The following is a 17,994-nucleotide window of genomic DNA, read 5'->3' as shown; positions in this document are numbered from 1 at the left end:
TGGGAAGAAAAGACCAAGTCAGTGCAGTGGTTCAGGAGCCGATCATGAGGTCTGTCTGCAGTGCACTGTGGGTGGCCTTGACCTTCAACACATGTAGATCAACATAAAGAAGATCTTATTCTGGAGTCAGAATTGCACAGGCATTTGCTTGGGAAATAGACAAATAATATAACTAAACTCTTAGAATTTCCTTTACAACATTTTGTTTGGAGTTGAGCCCCCCATGCTTCCGTTTCCTACTTCTGCTTGGTTCTGATTCCTTTCTGATATGAAAACAGGTCATAAAGTATAAGTAACCCAGGAAATTATGAGCAGGTGTAGACACCAACAGACAGCATTTCTCCTTAGCAGGTGAATGCCATTCTCCCAGAAGGCTGGTGGGTGAGTGGTTCTTACTGTTGGGTGTTTCTAAGTCAGCAGGGCCAGCTTCAAACTTTAGGAAGGCTGAGGTCCTTCCCTGATGTTTTAGTGCCTTAGCCAACTTGTAGACAGCCCAGAGTCTTAGGGGTCCACCATTTCCCATTTCCTCTTTTCATTCTCCTGTGATTTGTCTCATCTAGAATGGCTACCACTTTTTTATTGTTTTTATTGAGCTATATATTTCTCTCTGCACCCATCCCTCCCTCTCCCCTCTCCTTCTCTCCTCTGCCATGGTCCTCATCCTCTCAGTTTACTCAGGAGATCTTGTCCTTTTCAACGTCCCATGTAGATTAGATCCATGTACGTCTCTCTTAGAGTCCTCATTGTTGTCTAGGTCCTCTGGGATTGTGAATTGTAAGCTGGGTTTCTTTGCTTTATGTCTAAAAGCCACTTATGTGTGAGTACTTGTGATATTTGTCTTTTGGGGTCTGGGTTACCTCACTCAATATGATGTTTTCTAGATCCATCCATTTACCTGCAAATTTCAAGATGTCGTTATTTTTTCCTGCTGTGAAGTACTCCATTGTGCAAATGTACCACATTTTCTTTATCCAATTTTTGGTCGAGGGACATTTAGGTTGTTTTCAGGTTCTGGTTATGACAAACAATGCTGCTATAAACATAGTTGAGCACATGTCCTTGTGGTACAGTTGAACATCCTTTGGGTATTTACCCAAAAGTGATATTGCTGGGTCTTTAGAAAGGTTGTTTTCTAATTTTCTGAGACACCACCATACTGATTTTTAAAGCGGCTGTACCAGCTTGCACTCCCACCAGCAATGCAGGAGTGTTCCCTTTACCCCACAACCTCTCCAGCATAAGTTGCCATCAGTGTTTTTGATCTTGGCCATTCTTTCAGCTGTAAGATGGAATCTCAGAGTTGGCTATCACTTTCTAATATTTGTTTTCAAGTGTGATTTTTCCCAATGGAACACAATAAAAGCTGTAATGCATGTCACACCGTGCAAGGCGACTGTATTTTGTTATGTTTCAGACAAGCTATTTCCTTGCTGTTAGAAACTGTTCCCGTACTCATATTGAGTTCCTCTCGTGTACAGAAAATACTGTATCGTGATGGAATTGTGGTATCTTTTATCATTTGGTGTCACATCTGCAAGGGAATAAAGAAAAGCTGGGCAGAGAGATTACGGATTGGCGTACTTACACCACAGTGACGGCCATGTATCTGACACCGCTTGTCTGATTTACTCATGTGTCTGGATTATTGCAGCCTTCTGCAAAGACGGCTGTAGAAATGGAGGAGCCTGCATTGCTGCCAACGTGTGTGCGTGCCCACAAGGCTTCACTGGACCCAGCTGTGAGACAGGTAGGACTATCATTTCATCTACAAAATAGATTTTCACCCTGATACGTGAAGTACCTCATGAGGAAAATAGTGCCTCAGGTTTCAAGTACGTTTTCAAACCATGTCACTGTGAATAAGAAAGTTCAGGGAGGGGGTGGAGAAATATGGGTGATGCATGGTCACTGGGCCATTCCTTGACATCACTCTCAGCAGGTTTTGCAGCTGTTGTAACAAGGGACATATTGGGCTTTTTCAGGAAGATGTGTGGGATAGCCCAGGATTTCACAACTTATTAATTCTTGTCACTCCTTCAGAGCACATTTTTACTGAAAATTATGACTATATAAAAGCATAGAATTCAAGTTTATGGCTGTCTCTGATCCGAGGATCCACTACCGCTTGCATTTGCATTGGAGACATTAAAAAATGGCCCAGTTTTATTCATTAATATTTATTAGAAAATGTTTGAAACATTTATTCCTAAAGTAATTAATTAAATTCACCCAAATTTATTGCTCCTGACGGGAAAAGCCTAAAAACTTACTTTAAAGACCATGAGGTATGAATGCAGCTCATGACGACAAAAGAACAGATTCTGTCGGGTGGGAAGCACGTGTCAGCAGCAAAGCAGAAGCAACCCCAGCTGAAATCACAGGAGTGGTCATTCGGTTGCTGTTAGTTAAGGAGTCTAATAGCAGATGACCTCAGAAACTGCCGTTTCTCCCAAGAGAAACCTGCTGGTGGCAATGGCCATTATAGGTCACGTTGCTTCTCATAAGTCTTCCTATAGGGGCGGTCCTGTGTACTGTGCCTCTCTTGCACTTAGAGGCTCAGGCTGTTTAGTAAAGATACTGCCCAATCAGCATGTGAGACAGCATGTGAGACAGAAAATTGCCTGCTCTCCCTGGAAAATAAACACTTTGCATGAGATCTTGCTGGAGTGATTATTCAGGCGGTTCTCACCAAGTTCTTGTCTGTCCAGGTCGCCTGTTTCAGACAGGACTATGAAGAATTGTTTTCAATGTCCAGTGGATAATTAATTCAGATACCTGTTATGAAATAGTGACATTTCTTTGTATGTAGGAGTCTTTTAAAGAGGTCATTTACTACATCTGAATCCCCCAAATGTATTATATATGAGTCAAACTGGTTAACTTGCTAAAATATAGAAATTCTGAGCATTTAATTTCCATGGAATTTACTGGATTAAAAGCTGATACCCCTGGTGCAGCAGCTTTCCATAATTTCTGTCTTCTGTTATTTCTCCACCACTGTCTCCAGACCTACAAGGTTCCCTGTGAAACTTTGTACCTCAGCATTTTGGTGACTAGGTTCCCAGGGAACGACACTTTGCACAGGTTCAGGTTAGACATCTAAATACTGACTTTTTAGATTTCTTCCCTGTTTTGAAGATGATGGTCTGGAACTTTGATGAATAGTGACCATGTCTAGTCCTACATTTAAACAATTTAAAAGTCACATGAGGAGAATGCAAGAATCTGGAATGGCATTATATTAATTTAGCAATGACATACTCAATAATTAAGTAAAAATAGCCACCAGAATATCTGGCTCACTTCAATCATCTCTGAACTTTGAGTCTATATGCAGACAGTCCCAGAGTGACAGAGCCTGGAAGCTGGTCCTGTGGTTCTGCTGTGACTTAACTTCTTACTGTTTGTGCCCTTTACACCTAACCTCAATCTCCGCAAGTTTCTTCTACATTAGAGTTTTAAAAAGGAGGTGTCTTGGCCAGGTGGTAGTGGCACATGCCTCTAATCCCAAAACTCGGGAGGCAGAGGCAAGCGGATCTCCATGAGTTCCAAGACCAGCCTGCTCTACAAGAGTTAGTTCCAGGACAGGCTATATAACCAAAGTTATATAGTGAAATCCTGTCTTGAAAAAGCAAAATAAATAAATACATGTAGGTGTCTTAGGGTTTCTATTGCTGTGAAGAGACACCATTGCCACAGCAACTCTTATTAAGGAAAAGCATTTAATTGGGGTGGCTTATATTTTCAGTTTAGTCCATTGTCATCATGGTGTGACACGGTGGAGTGCAGGCAGACATGGTGCTGGAGAAGAAGCTGAGAGTCCTATAGCTTGACTCACAGGCAACAGGAAGTGGTCTGAGACACTGGGTGTGCCTTGAGCATATGTAAGACCTAAGAGTCTACCTCTACTGTGACACATTTCCTCCAACATGGCCACACCCCCAATAGTACCACTCCCTTTGGGGGGGGGCTGTTTTTTTCATCCAATCCCATCAAGGTAGTTTAATATTTTGTTTTCCTAAAGTCAGAATTATTGGCTGCAACAAAAATGCTTCTAGTTCCAAATTTTTGCTTTTTATGCTCTGCCTCCCCGTGTCTTTGGAAACCTGAACTTCAAGGACCCCAAACTGAATATATTATTCTTTAAGAGACCTAGGTCTGCTCTGTCCCATCTTGGCTGGTGCTGTAGTAGTTGATGGTTCTCCTCCAGTTGTCTCCACTGAACATCAGAACACAGATATGATACACCTAACTATTGGATTTTCTACTCCTGATGTGGCATTTTATTATACCCTTATGAGAAAGAGCATACCTTGTTATTTTATATTAAATAAAGATTCTTCACCATATTGATCCACTCTCTTTCCCTTTTCTTATTTTAATCTGTAGATACCAAATCCCCAGTCCTAGGATATAACTACTTCACTTTCATATCCTTGAGTATATGATCTACATCTTGGTAGACATTCCATAAATAAAAGTGTAAATAAATTATAAATTAAGTGAAGGAAAATGGTATACTAACTTCCCTGATGGACTATTTTGCATGTTAGTGAAAGGGGTCTTCGTGATACCCTGTCTGGTCCTATACTACTGCATGACAGGTGAGAAGGTAAGACACAGAGTTGTGTCTCACTGTAGAACCCTGTTGCAATCTAGAACATCCCCAGACTGTTGTCTTCTTTTTCCCTCCTTCTTTTTGTTCTTATACCATGTTGCTTGCTTCAGAATTTAGTCTCCCACCGTCTTTCATCAGATCTCTGCTTCTGCTATATTCACACCTCCAACTGAATGCTAATTCTATTGGCGTTATCATTGAGGTTTTGGGGGTTTTCCTCTCCCAGGAAAGCAAAGCATCCTGATGGTAGGATGATACCAAGGGCAGAAGTGTCTGAGCTTTAGATTTTTTACATGAAACTGGATGCATCTAAAACCTAGAACTGTGATTGGCTTTGGTCCAGTGGCTGTGTGCTGAGCCTTACATGGGTGGAGTAAAGAAAATCCAACTTTGCTCAAAAAAAAAAAAATCTCAGGGAGCAGAACATTTACCAATTCTTGTTATTTTAGTTGAGAAGGTTTCTCTGGAACTTTCTCCCCCATCTGTTAGTTTCTTTCTGCATTGGTCTTAGTAAAAGTGACAGCAGCCATTTCCTATCTTCAAAAAGGAATCACATGTGTGCTCTTCACTGAACTAAGTTAATGTTTCACAAACTTTTTAACCACTGAAAAAGTCACCCCCATGAAGAGTATTACTTTGTTTTTAATTAAGCATCCAAGTATTCCATGAGATGTTTGACTTGGATTTACTAGGGTGATTATTTCTTGCATAGCTCAATATAGTGTGTTAGAAATGTATGTGCCAAGATTTAACAGCTCCATCGCTGCCATTCTGTATTTATTACCCATGGCTAAACCTCAGCAAACATGGGTCTAGTGATACGATTAATATGAAAAGATGACTTACATGAAAAGTAAATCTTTCATAATGATTTAGCACATAGCACTAAAAATTCCGACAGCCTCCCCTAAGCACTGCTTTCTTTAATGAAATTAAAATGTTTACAACTGGAAAAGAGTTGATACCAAATGGCAAACTTGAAACAAATACATGCTGAGATATCAAAGAGTAGATCGTATGTTTTAATGATAAATGGCTTCCTTATTCCTGTGTGTAAAATGGTGAATTTCTTAGCCACAGATCAAACATGTGATGAAATTGTACTTATTTTTAGTGAGTGGGTAAATAAGTATAAATTTTAGTTGTGTTAGATTTAATAGACGTAGTTTCAAACTGAAGAAATGAAGCAAGAGGCATATGGGTGTCAGTTTACTTCAAAAATAACTTCAAGTGGACTAGGGTTGATTGACTTTAAATTAAATATTGTTATATTACTATTTGTTAGCAATTATATATCTAATACTAAGTAAATAGTAAAAACCTTTTATAGACAGTAATATTACTCTGGTAGAAGTATGTATAGCAAACACTGTTATGTGATAAGATTGAATTTTCACATTTTCATCACAAATAGCATACATTTAATTTTACAATCTAATACCTTTATAAGGTGTATTTCACAGAAGGTTGTACCAATTTGTGTCACTTTTCATGGGAAGATGAAAAAATGTTTAAGAGAAAGATAAAATCCTCAGAGCATCTCTAATACAGCATATTTGTCCTTACCAAGATGACACATGGTGAAATTATTTTACCCCCAAATTCCATAAGAATATTAAAAAACAGGGGTAGTGTTGTGCAGTGTTCAACTGTCTGCTTTACCCATAGGAAGACCTGGGTTCTCCCTGGTCTTCCCCAGCACCGGAACAGCAACAACAAAAAATCCACTCATCAAACCCTCCCAGCTATACCATTTGCATGAGTTAACTCAGCTGCTTAAACATAACTACTATGTTAGTATATAGTGATCCCTGAATTCTTTTAAGTTAAGTGCTAGGTTCTAAGAGCTTGTTGTTTAGAACTGTGGTCTTCCTTGCAGTATTTAGCCCAGGATTCAAGATCATGAAAGTTGAATCCAGAGAGGCACCAGCTAAAGTCCCAGCTCTGTTGTTTACCAGCTATGTGACTTTTTTCATGCTACTTCATTTTTCCATGCCTTAGTTGGTGCACATCAATAATATCTCCCACCTTATTCTAGAGATTAAATGAAATGAGCAAGGCAGCATAATACTTAAGATTTGACAAATACTAGTTTGTTGCTATTTTATTTTATTTATTTTTTTAAAGAGGTAAGAGATGGTTTATTCTGAAAGCAAGTATGAGTGACTAGGGCCTGGGATACCCAAAATTCCATCTTCTACCATGAAACAGGTACATGAAGATTTTGTCGTGACAGAACAAGGCCAGTAATAAATCAAGACATGTTCGAATACATTGGTGTTTTTTTATAGGATTATATCAGAAAATTTTGTTTATAACTCATATATATAAAACCTTTGCGGTTTTGGAGCACTCTTGAGTTACCTGGATGCTCTGGAATATTGTCAAAGAAAGGTTAAAGGTCACAATGATTGTTTCTTGTTTTCTTTATTCATTTATAAATGAGCTTTGATATAGTTTTGCCAGTGTTTAATAGTTTAAAAAAGTTAACTCGAATTTTCAGCCTTTAAAAAATTTAAATGTTGATCAAATGGAAATCTTTAAAACTTAATCTTTAAAAAAATGTAAGTACTGTTCTGTCTCTTTAAAGCAGTTGAATTAGTCCTAGTGTTACTTGTCTGTAATCGCAGTACTTGAGTGGCTGAGGCAGAGGGCTGGCATGAGTGAGAGACCACCATGAGCTCCTTCGCAGGTACCAGTCGACCCAGGGCTACAGAACAAAATGGTCCAAAATAACCCCCAAAGTAGTTCTCAGTGTCCAAAGTCAAAGTCATCCTTCCGAGTCCTTCAGGTTAATTGGAAGAATCCTGCTCACTCTTTCCGGGTACCGGTCATGTATAATAGATAACAAGTATGATGGGACATTTTTCATCCTCTTACTGCAAGGCCTGCCTAATTAGCACTGGAAATGAGAACACGCCAGGAAGCTAATGCAGGGGAAAAGCCATATCCTGGCTGTTTAAGGGCAGGTTTCCAAAAAATAGGCCAAGTGGAGCTCTTGGAGAATTTCAAAAAGATTTTCACTTTTACTTATAAAACATTTACTTTAAAAAATGTTTTTACTTATTCTTTGAGAATTTCATACAATATATATTTGATCATAGTTTCCCCCCCACACTCTTCTCAGATCCACCTAATTTCAGGTTCTTTCTTTCTCTTAATCACAATCCCTGCCCTACAAAAATGAAATCTTATTTGCGTTGGTCAACTACTCCTGGGAATGGGGCCTGTCCTGGAGTGTGGTTGCTATACATAGTGAGACTCAGTAAAAGAAAATTTACCCTCCCCACAGCTGTGAATTGCAAACAGGCTGGAGTGTTACTCCACCCACCTCCCCGTCTCATGCTGGAATTGGGTCTGGCTTCAACCTGTACATGTCCTGTGCCTGCTGTCACTGTCCCTGTGAGTTCGTATGTGCATTTGCCCTGGTATGTCTAGAAAATACTGTTTCCTTGGAGTTGGCATCTCTGCCTGGGGCAAGAGTTTCTTCACGGCTCTTGGCAACTGGGAGATGACTATGGGAGCGTGTCCAAGGAAAAGAAAGTTCTAGAGGAAACAACGGCCCAGCGCATAAACCCTTAACGTTCGCTTGTTGAGTGGAAGCAAATGAGAAAATGGAACTGTGGTGTGTAAAAGATCTCCTGAAATATGTGAAGAGCTGGAATAGTTCATGACTTTAGGAGTCCACTTCCCTGTGTATCTCCATCAATGTAACAAGAAGGAAAGATCCCATTGCAGATAATGAACTCACTGATGGCAAAAACCTCAAATGAAAATGATCGGGCTGGCTGGACTGGTCAAGCAGAGCCTAGATGATCGGAGGCTGTGAACACTTAGGATCTCTCCGTGGAGACTGAATGGAACTTGTTTTTCGGGAGTTTCTGGGATTCCTAATGTCACATTCTTTCACAGAACTTACTGCTTCGACGCTCACTTCTACGCACAGCACCCAGAAGCCTCAGTGGGTGGGTGGCTGTCATTTCAATGTACAGCCCCTTCCACTACTAACTGTAGACTGCCGCAAATCACTTAACGCTGTGTGTGTCTTGATTTCCTTGTTTTAAAAAGACTAGTAATAATAGTCTCCATTTTAATTGAGAAGTTAAGGACTCAATGCACGTAACAGTTACCGCAATGGTTCAGTAAGTGTCTGCTGCTATTATGGCCTTACTCTAACCCCTATAATGACTAGCTCTCCAAAGCAGTTATTAGCCACAGATGGGGAAGCTGAGTTTCAAACAGACTGGAACTTTGCTTTGGTCTCTGTATCAAAGAGTAGGGCAGTAGTGCCCAAGGGGCTCCTGCTGCTTCATAAGATGGCAGAACGCCTTTGCAGTAGCTACAGACGGTATGGAACGTGTGCTCCGGTTTCTGTGTATTTAACAGTCATTAAGCTCCTGCACACACACAGCATGACGGGAAGTTTGTGAAGACACAGGAAGTAAATACAGTTTCTTGCTTTGAAGCTTTGTACTCCGACTGTCTGACTGCACAGGGGAGCATTTTACCCAAACAACGGGGAGAGAATAGGTGGCTCCAAAATCATACTAACATTTTTGAAGTGACAGTTAACTGCCGATTTTGTCTGGCATGCTAACTCCGGAGGAAATGGCTGCTCTCGGAGAGTTCAGGGCTGCAGTTGCAGCAGCCATCTTCGCAGGGAACTTCAGGACGGGCTCCTGCTGCTAGGCCTAGGAAGCAAGCCCATAGCTGCTGCAGTGTGTAGGCAGCTGCCAAGTGGTTTCCAGGGCTAGTTTTCTCAGTGTCTGCGTCTGAACAGAAGGCTGAGTAAGAATGAAGTCTGGCTTGTAGTGCAATCAAAACCAGAACAAAGTGAATGAACCTGGGAAAGAAAGTTCTCTCTGCTTGGTAACCTTTATGCAAAATACTTTCACTTAAGGAAATTTTTTTTTTCTTCAGATTTTAAAAGGCTCAACTCCAGACTTAAAACAACCAGATTTCCTCTTTTTCTTGATCAACTCCCTATGTTTTTACAACTTGTTACTTTTAAAAGCATTTAAGTCAATGAAAGTAAAATGATTGACTATAAAATGATTGATTATTTTGGCTTGAAGATCAATTATTGTCAAAACAATAAATATGCTATTGTGAAATCAATAGCAATTACTAATTATTATTGCTATTATTATTATTTATAGCTGTGTCCATCAGTAGTAAAACTAGGTAAGTTAAAAACCAGATGCCTGTGTCCAGTCTTTAGTGGGCAAAAATCAAGAGTGCGGTGTGTATTACAAGATGCTAAAGCCTTCACTTAGTAAACGGAGAGAAGGACTCTCTCCGTAAAGCCTAGAACTTAGTTACACCTGGTGGGAAGCAGCTCTCCATTACACACAGAACTGTTCACACTACACAGAGAGAGCGAGCACAGCTGCCTAACTAACAGAAGAAATCAGCCAATGTATCAGCTGATGTTAGCTTATACAGGATCATAATGGGGAAAATTGTTAGAACTTATATGCAATGAATAGTCATAGAATATAATCAGATCTTTAGGAGGTGAATAGGAGGGAGAGATGGCCCTCAGTGTCCTACGCTTACTCTAGTCATTTGTCTTAGACTACCCCATTCCTTTGGATGACTCTCTTATGAATCATGTATAACTTTTTAATAAATGATGCTTAAGGGTTCATTATTTCTTGGCCCTTTTACAACATATTATGTTATACAACTATCTTATGTGGTGGATCTTTCTATCCTTTCTTACTTTTAGAAACAAAAGCTAAAAAGCCAGAATTGCTCAAGGTCACCAAACTGAAAAGCAGGAATTCAGTGCAGGTCTGCAGAAACCCAAAGGCATTCCCTTGCCAGGGAGAAGCGTGCACATGACCATTCATTTTTGCATGTTCATGGTATATAATGGAGTAAATTGATACATGCACATAATATGTAATGCTCGCATCAGGACCGTAATCACTTATCAGTGCTCTGAACACTGGAATTAAAGTCCTCCCCTCTAGCTGTGTTTTGGCACATGTGATCTGACTTCCCTATCTTTCCTAACCTCTGGCATCCACTCTACCTCCATGAAGTCAACCTGTTGAGCATTCACGAGCAATGGGAACGTGTGACATTTGTGTCCTCTTCCTTCTGTGGTCGGCCTGATTGCCTTTTGTCCACCTCTCATATTACAAATGTGGAAATTGCTCAAGATTACACGCTTGATCTTCCCATTTATTTCCAAACACTATCGACTTTATGGAACTGAACTACTGCCAAGTCCTGAAAGGGCACCATCCTTTGCCATGGTTTCTCCAGAGCTTGTCCTCATGTCCCCAGGCAGTCATGTCATCACCCTTTGCTCAGCTTGCTCTGCACCATGCTCTCTGACTTGTCTCTTTTCCTTCTGTTTTTGTTGGTGGCGATGTATTTTTTGTTTGGAGGGGGGCTCCTTTTTGTTGTTGTTGTTGTTTTATACAGATAAGACTGTGTAGTGCAGGCCAGACAGGTGGATAATTCGATCTTAGTCTCTCAAGAGCTTAGGCATGCGCAGCCAAACCAGAACACTTTCCTTCCTCCAAATGACATGGTCTAAGCTCGGCAGACCACCCATCTCCCTTGGTTCCCTTCACTCCTCTTAAAGCAACACCGAGGCACAGAGTTGCAGTAGAATTTTAACCATGGTGTTGCAGGTAATGGGAGATTAAAGTAGAACAAAGTGGGTAAGGGGGGAATAAAATATGAGACAGAAGCCAGGCTTTCTGGACATGTTTTGGTGATTTTTCTTCAGAGTGAGAAGCAGGTTTCTCCATTAAGCTCTAATACTGAAGCCAAACTTCTTTTGTGGTCTGACCTGGCCTCTCAGCCTGGCAGCATGCTCAGCAGGTCATATGCCACCCTAAAATCTGCATCACAATATGTTTTGTTATTAACTTTTTCCTGAGCTTCAAAATATATTGCTTTTCCCTCAAAGACCTGTCTGCGAGCAGGATCAGTTCCTTCTAGGTGGCCATTCTGCCACAGTGCAACCCTTCTTTCTTTCTAAAGTATTCCTTTTATTTCTGAAAATTTCTGTCATTTTTGTGTCTCTTAATTTAAACTTTTAAATTTTCTATCTCTTTCTATCTACATTTTTGTCCTTTCTGTCATTTATTGTCTATCAATCAGTCAGCTATCTAATACCTAGCCACCCAGTGTCTCTTTACTTTCCACTGTCTCTACAGATGAGAGCAGAAGGTTGACCCCATTCCAAAGTCCACTTTCCTCAGCCAAGCCCCTCTCTTTGTTACGGCACCTGCCAGTATCCCTTGAAAGTTTCCTGATGCAACACTTGGTCATCAGTTAAAACTTGGCATACTCCAAGGATGGTTTAATTAGTTTGAATTCATTAACTCATTTTAACCACATCAAGCCACCTTCTTAAAAGTCTCTAATTATTTTCAGGATCATTAATAATAATAATAATAATAATAATAATAATAATAATAGTAATAATAAAAACAGTGCTTAGTAGTGGGATTAAATAACAAGCCAAGGTCACCCACTAGGCATGTGATAGACTAGTATGTTTGTAACTGGCCTTGGTCATGACCTTTTATCTCTACTGCTGTGTCCAGATTCCGCACAGTCTTCTGTGAACCTTTTCTTCACCTGTCTTTCAAGGAGTCTTACTTTCCTCTTGACACATGCATCCTACCATTACTTCTGCCCTTGGTTTATGTTGTTTATTTCCTAATAATAAAGTCGAATGCATTGTCCTAAACCTATGGAGTCTAATACAATACCTCCAGAGAATCAGCCTATCACTCATACAATAATTTTTATGGCTAAAATATGAAGATAGCTATCTATTTTGGTAGTATCATGAATGTCACAAGCAGGCTATTTTTAGACTTTCTTTTGGAAAAGGTGATTACTTTTGACGTTCAGCAGGACATGGCAAACCTGGACCACTTTAGGAAATGTAAGTGTGGCACTCAGAGGAGCCTCAAAGTGCAGCATGCATTGCTTCCAGTGATGTTGGCTCTAACAAGAAGAAACCACTGATTGGAAGAAGCAGGTGTCCTTAGCTGGCAGGAGAGGGGAATCAATTGAACATGCAATTAATTACTCACAAAAATAGATATCTTGGGGAGATACCTCCATGTATGTGTGCAAAAAGGAGAAATCCATACTTAGGGTATATATTGCAGAGAGTAGATTATGAACTCTTACCTAGGAGTCGGGCAGACATGAAGTTGACTTAAAGATGGGAGTGTAAATAGAGTTGGATGTTTTCTCAGATAGGAGGGTATACTGAGAAGTGAGACTGAGACCAGAATCGACACTTCAGTAGCAGATGTGAGAAATTCTGGTAGAAAAGGGTGCGCTGGTGGGTGGGAGCAACTAGGTGTTTCCTAGGATCAGAACTAGCTCTTATATCTTAAATTAACCCATTCTTTTAAATCTGTGTGTCACCATGAGGCTGTGGCTTACCAGTAAGGTTCTAGTGTCCTTCTCCTTTGGAAGCTCCATAATGTCTCTTTGACTCTGCCTACTCTCTCTATAAATCTCTTCCAGCCTGGCTATATTCTGCCCTGCCATAGGTCAAAGCAGCTTTATTCATTAATGAATAAAAGCATCACATATACAAAAGACATCCCACATCATCCCAGGGGATGGTAGCTAGGAGGATGTCCCAGAGCCAGAGTTCGTCCTTCACTGCCAGATGTACCATATGTGTTACATTCAGTTCCGCTGAGGTCGAGCGCTCTGCGACTTAATTCAAAGTTTAATCCAACTCACAGCATCACAAAAGCATATCTGTATTTCTAATCCAAAATTTCACTGAGTTAAAAGTGAATTTTGGAAAAATCTAGCTATTTAAATTTTTTAAAAATTATTCACTAAATTGGAATTATTGAGGAATAAAATCTGTGCTTTCTCTGCTCCAGTTGAAAGTGAATTATTCTTCATGGCTCCCAGAACTCTTTGTGTCTCTGTGATGCCATAAATCATAACAACCCAAGTTACTAGACATAGAAACAAAAGACATACCATTTTAGCCTTGTATATTGCTGTATGTCTGAGATCCTAGCCTTTGCAGGATGATCATGATTGTTTAGAACACTTTGGATTATATAGAGTGAGTTTGAGGCCTGTCTGAGCTACATAGAAAACAGCTTATAAACAAACAACAAAAAAAGGATTACACCATTTTGAAATATGTTATCATTACTTAATGGTGGAAATACATATAAAACACAAAACACTGTATGTATCAGCAATTATGTAATGTAATATACTGTTGATGAATTGCGGTGATTACAAAATATGAGTTATTTTAAGGTGCTATTGTTCATCATCAGTAGTGATAATAATTATTTTAGTCTCATTGCATTCCAGTTAGAGCTAATTAAGACTATAAGTTCATGTTTGCCATATATATCTCTTGGCATATATTTTGTATATTTAATTGACATTCTGTGTGACTTTACTGGGCTTTTTGTATGTCAGCTTTGAATGTGTCCCTCTTCTAGGCACTGAAAACACAAAGCAGGAAAAAACTGATCTTTCTCCCCCTCAAACTATAACCTTCATATTGTAGTAATTTGCATGCAAGTATGTTTTAGATTCAGATAAGGAAAAATGGGCCTCAGCAGTGTATCCACTGTTGTATGAAGTATGGGGACCATTGGGAACATTTTTCTTTTTCTCACTCTGGAAGGGAAGTGCCCTTAGGATGCTTTCAAAGGGAGTTAGTAGTACAGATTATTATGTTAATCATTTGGTAAATTCAGAATAATTATTTTAAGTATCTTCACAGACGTTGGTGAAATTTAAAAATTACACGTGTGATTAGATATTGCTATTCAGAACACAGTCCAGAAAAGTAGCAATTCACTTCAAATCAGCACTTGAGAAACCCTTGCCTTAAATATGCTTCTATATATGACATAACTAATAAATGCATGACATGTGTGACGTGTGTGGCAGTCACAGGTACACTCATTCTTCAAAGGCCACTGTTTCTGTCCACACTTAGTCCCAATGCCTGGAAAGGTATTGGTCCCATGACAGATGTGACAGACCAGCTGCATGTGTCGTATGTTGCTAATTACACTGCAGCAGGGAATTCCTGGGGTCCATTTTCAGAAAACAGAAATGAAGGCTGCTAAGCAGCTGATATGTAATCCTACCGGCTCTCTTCTGTGTACTTATGCACGGTGCAATGTACACACCCACGGAATAGACTCTGCAGATGGGATGCCACACTCATCATCTTGTAATTTGCATGCAAGCAGTCATATAGTCTATAGATTAAACAAACATGCATCTGTTTTCATCTCAGCTCTGAAAGCTGCATCATAGTCTCTCTGTGCGTATGGATGGATAATAATTTACTGTGCTCTTGCCGAATGAATAGACATTTACATTGTGTTCAGACTTTTACTGTTTCAAACTGGTGTAATGAATGTCATCATACATATGACTTCGCAAATGTGAAAACATCCCCATAAGCCTCTTTTCTCAAAATGAACTGTACAGTCAACGTGTGCAAAACTGTATACTGCCAAGTCCCCAAAAAGTATTCACCCATATATATTTTTACCAACTGTATGTAATAATGGCAGAAATGTTCTCAGCTTTGACAATGTTTTTTAATGAGGAAAATTTAATGAAAACAATTAAAACTATACTTGATCTCAGAACTCTTTGGGCAGACAAGTCCAGAAAGCCCTCCAACTGGATCAAATACTGCAGCCGTGGCTGCTAGAAGGCCAAGTGTGCTCACCACACCGAGAATACTGATCATGGACAGGCACAGAGACTGTTCACACTACATTGGACACTTACCAGAGAACTGTTATGTTCTAGCTGCCTCATTAATATGACCCACTATGCCATCTTCCCTCACCCAGAAGGCTGGCAACTAAAGCAACAACAATTGTCCATGAGATTTATAGTCCTTTGCTCTCAGGAAAGCAGAGTGGAAAATAAACCTTAAAAAAGTCACCCCTGGAGAGCATTAGCAGAGGACACAGAGATAGATTAATTCTAAGAAGAAAATCTATTTGCTTTAAAGAGAACTAGAAAACATGAATCAAATGTATTATTCCTCCTAATTTTTCTCAGAGAAACAACTATATAAGCAAGGGCCAGCTATGTTAGTCCACTTCACCTAGGAAACCAAAAGAGTTGGCACTAAATCACAATGGACTTGTTGGTGGCAAAACTGTCCTGTAGTAAAAGGTACCAGAGTCATGGCTGCTTTGTCAACACTTCTTAGGAAATCATCATTGTTTTTATGACACATTTTTTTCCACGCTGCTCTGTCATACAACATCTGTCCTGTGGGAAGTTCAATAGGACAAGCTACATGGGTAGGTGCTGGATTTACGGTGCTGAAAAAGGTGGAATTTGTTCCTCTCTCATGGAGAATAAGATGTTGCAAGAGAGATGAGAGCCGCACTTTCAAGTCTAATTGTTTAGCTGCCTCTGCAACCAGAGCTGAATGTGCTACTGAAGTTTATCACAGGGATCATAACTTCCATAGTCTGTAAGGAAAGGCATCCTTAAAGAGGTGACATTTGAGCCAAGGTGGCCAAAATGGGTGCCTTTTACTTTTGAACATATGAAGCATTTTGAATCATATTTTGGCATCATCTCTCTCTAGAGTTCAGCTTCTCTATCAGATGAAGGTTGTGTAAATTCAGGAAGCAACATTCTAAGTCTTGGGTATTTTCTTTACTGCTTACATTTGGTAAATGCCTATTAAGTAGTTCAGTTTATTTACACATTTGCATATTAGTTCATAAATAGCTAAAATGAGTCTCTCCGTTATTCTAAATACCCAAGCCTTGGAGTTGTCCAGATGAGAAACTTTTATAGTCTCATGTCATCTGCATCTTGGGCTTTGTTGAAACAACTTGAACATAAATAATACACAATGTAAAGTTTTATTATAAGTGCTAAAATGACCTAATGTGGTATAGTGGAAACATCAGTAATTAGGAAAATCTTTTCTGAATTAAGAAAGGGTTATAGTTTGTATTATATCCCACCATGCTATAGCCACCTCCTGCCATATTCTTTGCTTACTCCTTTCTTTGACTGTAGATTTCTCCATCTGGCTAACCCATCCCGGATGCTGACTGTTCAGTTCTTTGGCCTCTCCCCCTCCATTCCTCCCCAGGTACACACTCCTATGACTGGAACCTCACCTTGTCTTTATTTACAAATATGTCGCTCTCATGAAGGCCCTTCACTGTCTGCTCATTCCTTACCCCTTCCATCTCATCTACTCCAGTGTCTTCACTCCATTCATTGATCATCTTTATTGAAAATTCTAATCATTTTACTTAAAGAATAGGGAATCCTTTAATCCTTCAGTTTTCCCTAACTTGATTCTCTGGTTCTTCAAAACCCCACCTTGGCTGGTACATCAGCATAAGCATCCCTTTGCGACTACATTGTACTTTCTCACTCTCTCTCCACCCATGATATTCCCCAGAAAAGCATAGTCCTTGACAGATACAGACCTTGGTCTCCTCCTTTCAGGTCCTGAATAACTAACTGGTCTCTATCTGGCTACATTTTAAGTCTGTGAAAATAGATTTCAAAAGGGAATGGAGAACTGCCATTCCCAAAGCTCTCTATAACCTCTTCACACACATTTTCACGTCCTCAGACTTCAAAAAGGTGCCTCTGTCTAACCCAATTCCTACCTTTACCTTGTACCTCTTTGGGACCTAGCAAAAGATGGGGATTTAGTCCAGAAAATGTTTGAGGGGACAAAAAAAAATGAAGAATCTGGTTGCTTTCTAACTTTTTCTGCAACCTACTGAAAATGGCCTGCTGGGCTATTGTGTTTATTTAACACAAGTCCATACTTCTGTTAAATTAAATTAAAATACTTCTGATTGCCAAGTGGTGTGATTTCCAGGCCCTGGTCTGCCTCCCCTACATCCTCTCTTGTCCCTGCCTAAGACTGTCCAGTGTATCTCCAGGATCTCCACATTCAGGGTAAGATCTTTCTTTTTTATTTTTTATTTTCTGATCAATTTATGTTAATGATTAGAATATAATAAAACTACTATAAATTAAAATTATAAAGTTGGAAATAAGGAAGAGGAAACATTTGAAAAGAGACTATTGACCAAATACTAAAACGAATATTCTTACTCAGAGTAAAACAGAGTTTGGATAACAAGTAAAACTAATCAAAATGTCATTGTAGGATACAGGGAACAGGCAAAGATGGTGACATGTGTAAATGGACGTTTCTTTCTCATCGCCAGTTCCAAGTAACCAAAAGAGGCTAAATATAAATTATAAATGCTCAGCCAATAGCTCAGGCTTGTTACTAGCTAACTCTTACATTTGAATTAACCCATTTCTATTCATCTACATAGTGCCACCATGTGGCTTGTGGCTTT

At 39.6% G+C, this 17,994-nt stretch overlaps 1 protein-coding gene across 2 annotated transcripts in view; it reads left to right on the top strand.

Annotated features, from left to right (window-relative positions):
• The window catches only part of Nell2 (neural EGFL like 2), a 313,225-nt gene that overhangs the window by 228,646 nt on the left and 66,585 nt on the right, over positions 1 to 17,994 (top strand). For both annotated transcript variants that reach the window (XM_048444768.3, XM_048444766.3), the window contains exon 16: positions 1,652 to 1,747. In XM_048444768.3, the coding sequence (XP_048300725.1) occupies positions 1,652 to 1,747 (96 nt within the window). The remainder of the gene's footprint in view (positions 1 to 1,651; positions 1,748 to 17,994) is intronic.

The sequence above is a fragment of the Myodes glareolus genome, chromosome 19 (assembly GCF_982192425.1).
Source record: "Myodes glareolus chromosome 19, mMyoGla1.1, whole genome shotgun sequence".
NCBI lineage: Eukaryota > Metazoa > Chordata > Mammalia > Rodentia > Cricetidae > Myodes > Myodes glareolus.
The sequence above is the reverse complement of the archived record's forward strand: the minus strand, read 5'-3'. Positions and strand labels throughout refer to the sequence as shown.